Source organism: Podarcis cretensis (genome assembly GCF_951804945.1).
Source record: "Podarcis cretensis genome assembly, chromosome: 8".
Classification (NCBI taxonomy): Eukaryota; Metazoa; Chordata; class Lepidosauria; order Squamata; family Lacertidae; genus Podarcis; species Podarcis cretensis.
Window position 1 is genome coordinate 18,868,490 of NC_137177.1, and position 12,227 is coordinate 18,880,716.

Consider the following 12,227-nt stretch of genomic DNA (forward strand, 5'->3'; position numbering starts at 1 on the left):
ATGTGCCTGTGGCTTTAACGTAAGAAGTAGGTTGCCCTGGACTAGTTTGGCAGTGTGAAATAATCAAAAAGTTCACTATGTTTATCATGTTCATGAAACATGAAGGAATAACATATTTCTTTATCTTGTTTAGGGCACTGATAGCAGACGTGTGAGTATTGGAAATCCTCTATGTAATGCTTAATGATCCACAACATCCTTCAGTGGGGGAGGGGCCTTGTCCTTACTGCAATATATTGCTGATAAGTGAAGTGTCCCTCAGTATTGGCTGATGAGATTCGTGCCACAATACTGCTGCATGATTGAAATGGCAAAAGCATGCTGGCTGCATGACATGGCCCTTATACTTGCAAAAACAAATACATAAACAAAAGTGTTGTGTGAAGGCATATTACGTTATACAAAAAAAAGGGGGGGGGGACCCAGCCTGTTAGGTATCTTATTTTTGATCACCTAGTTAGTGAGCCCTGGGTCTAAAAAAGGTTGAAGATACCTGATGTAGTTATGAATGCCAATGCAGCACTTTCCCTACTATGGCTATTCACTGCACAAACTACCCAAACACTTCTGGGAAAGAGATTTTTATGCCAGAAGTGTGCCTGATTTTCTATACCCCCACAAAGGTATTAAAGGGCATTAAAACTAAGGAAACATTGCTTAAAAGAGATGTTGATTGTTTTCCTCCTTTTTTATTGAATTGCTCCTTTTTATTTCAGGGTGGTGGTTTACTAGGCGTGAGTATTGCATGTTACTTTTAATTGGACCATCATTGATTGTCACCGGGGGTCAACAGGGGAGGAGGTTACAGTGATGCCTAGGTTTACACCAGATGAAGTATCAAAAGGGCCACAAAGAATAACAGATTGCATCATCTGGGGCTTCTGTAGTTGTCTCTCCAGCAACAGGCCGCCATTTGAAGAGCTTCAAGTCCAGGCAATGACGCTTTCTGAATAGGGAAGAGATTCCATGTAGGCGAGACATATGTAGAACAGACAGTAAAGCCCTATTACTGTGCATAAAAACAAAAAAAAAGTATGTTATATTTGGTCACTTAGTTAAGAAGTGTCCCTCAGGTCCTAGATGCTTTTTATTGTAACTGAAGTGATCCACCAAGCCATTCTAGGCTTCCATTCAAGTAGAGGATAATTAATTGCCATGTAAGCAGTAGACATCTAGCCTCTCTAGGCAGACTTTGATGTGTTCAACTATTCATAAGTTGTGTTAGAGACCTTATTTAGGGCCTTCTTGGTAGAAATGGGATTAATGAAAATCCTATGTAATGCCTTAATGATCCACAACATCCTTCACTGGGGGAGGGGCTTGTGTTTCCTGCAAGATTTTGCAGATTAGTTCATTTCTTTCTAACATATTTCTTTATCATCTTTAGGGCGTTCTTGGTGGAAATGTGAGTATTGGAAATCCTCTATGTAATGCCTTAATGATCCACAACATCCTTCACTGGGGGAGGGGCTTGTGTTTCCTGCAAGATTTTGCAGATTAGTTCATTGAAGTGTCCCTCAGTATTGGCTGATGAGATTTGTGCCATAATACTGCTGTGTGATTGAAATGGTTAAGGCATACTGGCTGCATGACATGGCCCTTATAATTTGTAAAAACAAATACGTAAACCAAAGTATTATGTGAAGGTATATAATATCATACAAAATCAAAACAAAAACAAAAACCTGTTAGGTATCTTATTTTTGATCACCTAGTTAGTGAGTCCTGGGTCTAGAAAAGGTTGAAGATACCTGATGTAGGTTATGAATGCCAATGCTGCGTTTTCCCTCTTATGGCCATTCACTGCACAAACAACCCAAATATTTCTGGGAAAGAGATGTTTATGCCAGAAGTGTGCCTGATTTTGTATACTCCCACAAAGATATTAAAGGGCGTTAAAACTAAAGAAACAGTGCTTAAAGGAGATGTTGATTGTCTAAAAATTGATTTCCTCCTTTTTATTTCAGGATGGCGGTTTACTAGGCGTGAGTATTGCAAGTTACTTTTAATTGGAACATTATTAATTGTCACCGGGGGTCAACAGAGGAGGAAGGGCATAGCCATTCTCTGCAAACCATGATCAGACTTCCTGTTGTTTTTAAAGACACTTTGTGTTGTAATCTCCGAGCCTAGTCAGAGGAATGTGCCATACTCCAGGCACCCGGCTCCGATTACTTTGTTGACCTCCCTGTCCAGCGACTCCCGGCAGGAGACAGACGAGGTCTCTATCGGCGATTCTCCTCAAACGTGAGAAGAACACACCACTCTCCCTCCTCCCTGTTTTCCCCAGGAGGGGGAAGAGACAGACAGAAATGTATTTACATGCCTTTATTTCTGTCTATGCAGCAGTGCAGAGAAACATGTCCGTACTCTTCAAACAACTACAGCAGAGAGAGATAACTCCACCCCTGTACTTCCAGTACATGTCGGGTGACACACTGAGCTAACATCCGGTGCTCAGTACAGTGAATAGGCTGTCCCTTTGCTCCCACGGCACAGCCACAAACATCAACATCCTGTTTGGCTTTTCCAGCCAGCTGCAGCTCGCTGCTGCATTGCTCCTTTTCGTAACACTTTGAATGATATGTCAGATACAATCTGGCTGTATGGTCACAGGTGGAAGTCTGACATTGGCTTCAAAGTTCTGCATACTCCTTTCTCCTTTCTATCTCATAGTAGTGGTTTACTAGTGTGAGTATTTTATATTACTTTTAATGAGAGAGGGAAATACGTCCAACCTTTCAGGATATTTAACACAGAGAAACAGAAAGAGTGAGAGAAATTAAAAGTTATTGTGGCTTTAACATAAGGAGTAGTTTGTCCTGGAGCAGCATCATTACTGGTGAAGGGTGAGTAGCAATGGCTGCAAAATGGAAAGCAGTCCCAATGGTAGAAGTTGCAAAGTTGCTTTGAGAAATGCTGTTCCAATGAAACATCAAGACTCCTTGGCTGCAAAGCTCTGTCATCAGGTCCAACGAAATTCAACAGCTCTAGGAGTTATCTGGTAGGTCTATCAGGCTTCAAAGTTCTGCATGCTGTTACAGTGATGCCCAGGTTTACAGCAGATAAAGGACCTTGTATACAGCCTACTTTCTCCTTGCATACTCATAGCAGTACCATGACAACAATCCTTGAAGGCAGATAAAACACCCCCCCCCCCCCACAAACACACAAAGATAGATGAAATGTGCCTGTGGTTTTAAACATAAGGAGTAGGTGGCCCTGGACTAGCATCCTGAGAGGGGAAAGATCAATGATGCCTTCTATTGAAGAAATTTGACATAAGCGAGACCTATTTAGAACAGGCAGCAAATCCACATTTGTCTGTGTGAAATCATCAAAATGTTCACTATATTTATCATTTTCATAAAACATGGACTAACTTATTTCTTTATCTTCTTTAGGGCCTTACTGAGGGACTTACTGGCGGAACTGTGAGTATTGGAAATCCTCTATGTAATACCTTAATGATCCACAACATCTTTCACTCAGGGAGAGGCTTGTGTTTTGGGCAAGATTTTGCAGATTAGTTTATTGAAGTGTCCCTCAATATTGGCTGATGAGATTTGTGCCACATTACTGCTGTGTGATTGAAATGGTTAAGGCATACTGGCTGCATGGCATGGCCCTTATAATTTGCAAAAACAAATACGTAATCCAAAGTATTATGTGAAGGTATATAATATCATACAAAATCAAAACAAAAACAAAAACCTGTTAGGTATCTTATTTTTGATCACCTAGTTAGTGAGTCCTGGATCTAAAAAAGGTTGAAGATACCTGATGTAGGTTATGAATGCCAATGCTGCGTTTTCCCTGTTATGGCCAATCACTGCACAAACAACCCAAATATTTCTGGGAAAGAGATGTTTATGCCAGAAGTGTGCCTGATTTTCTATACTCCCACAAAGATATTAAAGGGCGTTAAAACTAAAGAAACATTGCTTAAAGGAGATGTTGATTGTCTAAAAATTGATTTCCTCCTTTTTATTTCAGAATGGCGGTTTACTAGGCGTGAGTATTGCAAGTTACTTTTAATTGGAACATTATTAATTGTCGCCGGGAGTCAACAGAGGCGGAAGGGCATAGCCATTCCCTGCAAACCATGATCAGACTTCTTGTTGTTTTTAAAGACACTTTGAATGATATGTCAGATACAATCTGGCTGTATGGTCACAGGTGGAAGTCAAAGTTCCGCATACTCCTTTCTCCTTTCTATAACATAGTAGTGGTTTACTAGTGTGAGTATTTTATATTACTTTTAATTAGAGAGGGAAATACTTCCAACCTTTCAAGATATTTAACACAGAGAAACAGAAAGAGTGAGAGAAATTAAATGTTATTGTGGCTTTAGCATAAGGAGTAGTTTGTCCTGGTGCAGCATCATTACTGGTGAAAGAGAAACAGAAAGAGTGAGAGAAATTAAATGTTATTGTGGCTTTAGCATAAGGAGTAGTTTGTCCTGGAGCAGCATCATTACTGGTGAAAGGTGAGTAGCAATGGCTGCAAAATGGAAAGCAGTCCCAATGGTAGAAGTTGCAAAGTTGCTTTGAGAAATGCTGTTCCAATGAAACGTCAAGACTCCTTGGCTGCAAAGCTCTGTCATCAGGTCCAACGAAATTCAACAGCTCTAGGAGTTATCTGGTAGGTCTATCAGGCTTCAAAGTTCTGCATGCTGTTACAGTGATGCCCAGGTTTACAGCAGATAAAGGATCTTGTATACAGCCTACTTTCTCCTTGCATACTCATAGCAGTACCATGGCAACAATCCTTGAAGGCAGATAAAACACACCCCCCAAAAAAACACACACAAAGATAGATGAAATGTGCCTGTGGCTTTAAACATAAGGAGTAGGTGGCCCTGGACTAGCATGCTAAGAGGGGAAAGATCAATAGCAATGGCTGCAAAATTCAAACCAGTCAAAACTGTAGACATTGCCAGTTCAGTAGGACGTCCAGTCAATGATGCCTTCTATTGAAGAAATTTGACATAAGCGAGACCTATTTAGAACAGGCAGCAAGTCCACATTTGTCAGTGTGAAATCATCAAAATGTTCACTATATTTATCATTTTCATAAAACATGGACTAACTTATTTCTTTATCTTCTTTAGGGCCTTACTGAGGGACTTACTGGAGGAACTGTGAGTATTGGAAATCCTCTATGTAATACCTTAATGATCCACAACATCTTTCACTCAGGGAGAGGCTTGTGTTTTGGGCAAGATTTTGCAGATTAGTTCATTGAAGTGTCCCTCAATATTGGCTGATGAGATTTGTGCCACATTACTGCTGTGTGATTGAAGTGGTTAAGGCATACTGGCTGCATGACATGGCCCTTATAATTTGGAAAAACAAATACGTAAACCAAAGTATTATGTGAAGGTATATAATATCATACAAAATCAAAACAAAAACAAAAACCTGTTAGGTATCTTATTTTTGATCACCTAGTTAGTGAGTCCTGGATCTAAAAAAGGTTGAAGATACCTGATGTAGGTTATGAATGCCAATGCTGCGTTTTCCCTGTTATGGCCAATCACTGCACAAACAACCCAAATATTTCTGGGAAAGAGATGCTTATGCCAGAAGTGTGCCTGATTTTCTATACTCCCACAAAGATATTAAAGGGCGTTAAAACTAAAGAAACATTGCTTAAAGGAGATGTTGATTGTCTAAAAATTGATTTCCTCCTTTTTATTTCAGAATGGCGGTTTACTAGGCGTGAGTATTGCAAGTTACTTTTAATTGGAACATTATTAATTGTCGCCGGGAGTCAACAGAGGCGGAAGGGCATAGCCATTCCCTGCAAACCATGATCAGACTTCTTGTTGTTTTTAAAGACACTTTGAGTGATATGTCAGATACAATCTGGCTGTATGGTCACAGGTGGAAGTCTGACATTGGCTTCAAAGTTCTGCATACTCCTTTCTCCTTTCTATCTCATAGTAGTGGTTTACTAGTGTGAGTATTTTATATTACTTTTAATTAGAGAGAGAAATACCTCCAACCTTTCAAGATATTTAACACAGAGAAACAGAAAGAGTGAGAGAAATTAAATGTTATTTTTTTAAAAAAATAATATTTATTAAAATTTCCAGAATAAAGAAGAAAATAAAGAAAAAAATAAAAAAAAATAAAGTTTACACTTAATTTCATTAACATCTTTCCAGGACTCCCCCCCTCCCCCTCTTGTATTCCATTTCCATTAGATTAATTCCACAAATTCTTACAACAAATTTTAAAACCTTATTATAATTATAATTAGCCCATTTATTCAAAATTAATTTATCTTATTTAACCATTTCTCTTTATATTTTTTATACTTCCCTAAGATCGACCCCAGTTCCCTTCCATGAATTCCCCTATTTTTATCACACAAAGTAAAACAAGAGAAAATGAAAAAAAAGAAAAGAAGAAATATATAGTTTTACAGCCTTTGGATTCCAAATCTTCCTCCCCCCTTTCCTGGTTTCGATCCCCAAAGTCCATCCATCTGTCTACTGCCAGCCTGGAGATCCCACGTCCAAGTCTAAATCTCTCTCGATTCCACTTTGCCGTCTTTTTGGTAGCTTTTAATTTCAGAAAGTCCAATCTCGGAGAAACTCTCAGAAAAGATCATTCTTCTTCCATCCAGACCTCTATATTTAAGAGTATAACTCAAATTCTGTTTCTTGATCCTTTTAAAATCTGGATGTCCCAAATGTTCCAACTTCGAGTTTAGTCCAGCTCTTATTCCTCAGGTTACTTTTCCTGTTCTGCTGCAAAAACCTTCTAATTCAGAAACTTCTAGTTCCTCTACAGAGGCTTTATTTATTCAGGAACATAAACTTACGTCAAGTCCCTTCCTTTCTTCAATAGATAAATCCATTGTCTCCTTTAGTGTAGAAACCTTTGTAGACAAAATAATGCTTCATTTTTGCAGCTTTCCCAAGAGATAACAAATCCTGCTCAGTTTCATAGTATTTTTCCACTTGCTGCCACTGTTGCAATGTCCCAGAACTCCCTCTAGAGGGAATATGGTAACATAATTTCTTTCCAGATCAGACCCAAAAGTCAAATAACTTGTTGCCTTTGTTTTCAATAGTTTATGTCCAAATTGTAACGAATCTAACCAGCAAAGCCATCGTAACAAGGTTCTCTTTTATTTTCCTGCTTTGACAGCTACTTTGACAGCTGTCAAAACTTCTGTGTCTCTTCACCAGTCTCTCATAACGGATCGCTCCCGGTTCCCGGGGGGTTACATTTTAGTTCTCACAAATCAGTCTTCTCCTCCAGCACAATTACTTGTAATTTCCCTTCGTGAAATTAACTTTTTTCGAATAAACAAATTCATCTCTCGATCTTAGTTGTCAAATCCTTGCGTTAAAACCTCTACAACAGGGGGGGCGGACGTCCTTTTTGCACCTCCCCCGCTCGCTCCGAATTCGTAAATCAAATTTTCCCTTTTAAGTCTGATAGATTTACTCACGGGTTGTTCTTTTTAGTCCAAATTTTCGAAAGAAGTCGGTGCTCTCCGCCGAATGGCATGCGGCTTCGCTAGGCAGGGGAAGCAGTGGACTCATAGCACCACACACCCCCCGTCACCCGCTCCGCAGCCTTTAAAAAGGCTCCTTCGCGGGTCGGGGGGCTCAAACGGTGCCCGCCGAGTCACCAAGTCCATGGGCATCACCGCCCATGGTTTTTGAGGGCCCCCGCGTCGCCGGCGCGGCAGGAGCCAACCCCTACCCAGCAGGCTCCCTCCGGAGCTCGGAGGGAGTCCGCCACTCGGCGATGGCGCCGACCCGGAAGTCGAGAAATTAAATGTTATTGTGGCTTTAACATAAGGAGTAGTTTGTCCTGGAGCAGCATCATTACTGGTGAATGGTGAGTAGCAATGGCTGCAAAATGGAAAGCAGTCCCAATGGTAGAAGTTGCAAAGTTGCTTTGAGAAATGCTGTTCCAATGAAACATCAAGACTCCTTGGCTGCAAAGCTCTGTCATCAGGTCCAACGAAATTCAACAGCTCTAGGAGTTATCTGGTAGGTCTATCAGGCTTCAAAGTTCTGCATGCTGTTACAGTGATGCCCAGGTTTACAGCAGATAAAGGACCTTGTATACAGCCTACTTTCTCCTTGCATACTCATAGCAGTACCATGGCAACAATCCTTGAAGGCAGATAAAACACCCCCCCCACAAACACACAAAGATAGATGAAATGTGCCTGTGGTTTTAAACATAAGGAGTAGGTGGCCCTGGACTAGCATCCTGAGAGGGGAAAGATCAATGATGCCTTCTATTGAAGAAATTTGACATAAGCGAGACCTATTTAGAACAGGCAGCAAGTCCACATTTGTCAGTGTGAAATCATCAAAATGTTCACTATATTTATCATGTTCCTATAATACGATTGACTAACATATTTCTTTATCATCTTTAGGGTGTTCTTGGTGGAAATGTGAGTATTGGAAATCCTCTATGTAATGCCTTAATGATCCACAACATCCTTCACTGGGGGAGGGGCTTGTGTTTCCTGCAAGATTTTGCAGATTAGTTCATTGAAGTGTCCCTCAGTATTGGCTGATGAGATTTGTGCTACAATACTGCTGTGTGATTGAAGTGGTTAAGGCATACTGGCTGCATGACATGGCCCTTATAATTTGGAAAAACAAATACGTAAACCAAAGTATTATGTGAAGGTATATAATATCATACAAAATCAAAACAAAAACAAAAACCTGTTAGGTATCTTATTTTTGATCACCTAGTTAGTGAGTCCTGGGTCTAGAAAAGGTTGAAGATACCTCATGTAGGTTATGAATGCCAATGCTGCGTTTTCCCTGTTATGGCCATTCACTGCACAAACAACCCAAATATTTCTGGGAAAGAGATGTTTATGCCTGATTTTGTATACTCCCACAAAGATATTAAAGGGCGTTAAAACTAAAGAAACATTGCTTAAAAGAGATGTTGATTGTCTAAAAATTGATTTCCTCCTTTTTATTTCAGAATGGCGGTTTACTAGGCGTGAGTATTGCAAGTTACTTTTAATTGGAACATTATTAATTGTCACCGGGGGTCAACAGAGGAGGAAAGGCATAGCCATTCTCTGCAAACCATGATCAGACTTCTTGTTGTTTTTAAAGAGAGTCTGAATATGTCAGATACAATCTGGCTGTATGGTCACAGACGGAAGTTTGACATTGGCTTCAAAGTTTTGCATGCAGTTACAGTGATGCTTAGCTTTACACCAGATGAAATATCAACAGGGCCACAAAGAATAACAGACTGCATCATCTGGGGCTTCTGTAGTTGTCTTTCCAGCAACATGCCACCATTTGAAGAGTAGGAAGTCCAGGCAATGATGCTGTCTAAATAGTGAAGAGATTCAATGTTGATGAGACTTATGTCGAATAGAGAGTAAAGCCCTATTACTTTGCATAAAAATGAAAAACTATTATGTGTGTTATATTTGGTCGCCTAGTTAAGAAGTGTCTCTCAGTTCCTAGATGTGTTTTGCACGTGACTAAAGAGATCCACAAAGCTATACCAGGGCTCCATTGAAGGCAAGGGTATTTAATTGCAATATGCGTAGTACAAATCTAGCCACTCCAGACTGACTTTGATGTGTTCAACTATTCTTAAGTTGTATCAGAGACATTGTTCTCTGTAATGCTGGAGAGCTTTGAATATGATTGTATTATGTCCAGACGAACTTCCACGTTCTCACTAAGATATTTTGATAAGACAGTTGTCTTTACACAAATGAACAGAGCATGGGAAACAAGCAAGACCAACTTCAGCTTGGCAAAAGTGACCTAGCAGGCAGTACTGGACCCTGGCAGGATAAGGCTCATGACTGGAATGTAGGAACTGAGTGGTATATACAGTTTAAAAGGAATAGACCAAACAGGAATGGAGAAGGAGTAGCATTATATGTAAAGGATGTGTACACTTCTGAAGAAATCCATGACCTGAAGCATGGAAAGCAGACTGAGAGAATATGGGTGAACTGTAGGAGAGAGAGGTTTTGTGACTTCCGATGATGTCCAATATATAAAAAGGTGACTGGGCTTACAAATGCTCTCAGGAGCTATGTTCCCCTTCATTCTGGAGAGCCATAGATATATTAGTGTTGGGAAGTTTGCCCAGTTTTGCTTCTTTTTGTCCCAAATGATGTTTTCACATAACTTACTCCTTTTGTGTTTTAGAACTTGCCTGTCCCAACTGACGTACTTGTAAGTTCTCTATATTACTAACCTTTGGGCAATGATTATCCATGTGCTTTATAAGCTCATTAAGACCAGTGCTTTAAAAGCACTTGGAATGTCTCTTAAATATATGGTGTAGATGTGATCCAGTACTGTATTTTCTATGTTATGGCTACAGACCCCCCAAGTGTAACGATTTTCCAGGGACGTCCCTGATTTAGAGAAGCCATACCGGTTTCTGATTTTATCCCGGAATGTCCCACTTTTCTTTAGGACATCCCTATTTTCATTGGATCATTGGAGGGTGTGGAGACATCCGACCCCTGAGCCGTCTGAAGGCAATCCTGTAGAGGGATTTTTTCTTTATGTTTCATGTTTTTAATATATGTTGGAAGCCACCCAGAATGGCTGGGCCACCCAGTACAATGTGTGTGGTATAAATAGTAAAATGATCATTATGGAATGAGACATCCTTATTTTCATTGAAGAAATGTTGGAGGGTATGCGGCTATTGCCTGAAAGAACTATGCAAGCACTCCTATGCAGGGTTCTGCCTGAACTATGCTGGCCTGATTACAGTTCAATTAGGATACTGTGATTATCTACTGAGGAAACACCTTGCTTTGCACAGTGATTGCCTACTGTTCCCATTTACATTAACCTCTGAGGAACTGAGCCCTTATGCTGCATATTTAGAAACTGGTTTTATGTTTTCATTGTGCATTTTATTATATTTTGTATATTTTTATGATAACTGTATGCCACACTAGATACTTTTACTAAAAGAAGGGGGATGTGTGTTTTTGTGTGTGTTTATTTATTAATTATACTGATTATGTTATATTGATTATGTTAAAATGGATTCTTGCTTTCTATTTTAGAATGGCCTGCCTGTGTCTGTGAGTATTAGACATTACTTACCTTTAGTCTTATTTAACCTTAGCGATATCCAAAAAGTTTCTTTTTCCTTTTTAACGAGAATAGAAAAACACCACAGCTTGGCTCTTCCTTTTAGAAGTATGAAAATTTGGTTCAGGGCCCTAATCTTTGCAACTGCTTTTAGTAATCAAACATGTTATACCATATTTTTCCATGTATAAGACAAACTTTTTTGACCCAAAAATGAGGTTCAAAATTTAGGGTTGTCTTATACACGGGTAGTGCCAAGGGGGGACGGGCGAATGGTTTTTTGGCACGAGCCCGAGATTGTAAGCGGAGATTGTAAGCAATGCGAGGGGTTGTGTGCTGCATTCTGTCGGGTGAACAATTTTTGGCATCCCCCCCAAATGATCCTTCCCAAAAGCTCAATCTCCACCTATTTTCTAAATTTTGAGGCCCCAAGATAGGCGGCATCTTATAGACAAAAAAATACGGTATATTAATTGTGATCATGAAGTCGAGAAGTATCCCTTAGTTCATAACAGTGTCCCACAGAAGTGGCTGTTGTGATTTAACTGTGCTCAACTATTCCTATGTTCTCTCAGGAGCTTTGTTTCCCTTAAAGCTGGAGATCTGTAGATATAGTAGTGTTGGGAAGCATGCCCAGATTTGCTTATTTTGTCTCAAATGATGTTTTCACAAAACACACTGTTTTCTATTTTAGGGCCTGCCTGGACTTTCTGTAAGTATTGTATTACTTTTCTTGGACATCCATTAACTTTAGGGAGATTTGAAAAGCTAACCCCCCCCCCCAAAAAAAAAAACAGGGACCACTTCCTTGCTCTTAATCTTGGTGTTTCAGAGACAAATGATTGAAGTGATATGCTATTTGATACGTATTTTTGATAGATTGATAACCGTGTGAATTATGGATAAAAATGAGACTTTTCCAGTATAATGTAAGCAAATACTGCTACCTCCAGGAACTGCAGTTGCCAAAGCAGGGTGCAGGCTAGGATTTGGTTCCTGATAGGCCATGGGGGCTTATGGCCCCATGGTCCAGCAGGAAAAGCTCTGAAGGTTGAGTTCTCTCCCCCAGTGAAGCCTCTGCCATCTAGGAATGCTGCACCATTCAGCTTTACTCACTTGGCAAAAAGTA

At 39.9% G+C, this 12,227-nt stretch overlaps 1 protein-coding gene across 1 annotated transcript in view; it reads left to right on the forward strand.

Annotated features, from left to right (window-relative positions):
- LOC307221726 (uncharacterized protein) overlaps positions 1–8,864 on the forward strand; it is a 36,228-nt gene extending 27,364 nt beyond the window's left edge. Inside the window, exons 4-9 of the mRNA XM_079986510.1 lie at positions 717–734; positions 3,405–3,434; positions 3,997–4,014; positions 5,114–5,143; positions 5,706–5,723; positions 8,419–8,864. Of these exons, the coding sequence (XP_079842636.1) occupies positions 717–734; positions 3,405–3,434; positions 3,997–4,014; positions 5,114–5,143; positions 5,706–5,723; positions 8,419–8,532 (228 nt within the window). The 3' untranslated portion in view covers positions 8,533–8,864. The remainder of the gene's footprint in view (positions 1–716; positions 735–3,404; positions 3,435–3,996; positions 4,015–5,113; positions 5,144–5,705; positions 5,724–8,418) is intronic.
- The last annotated feature ends 3,363 nt before the right edge of the window (positions 8,865–12,227 follow it).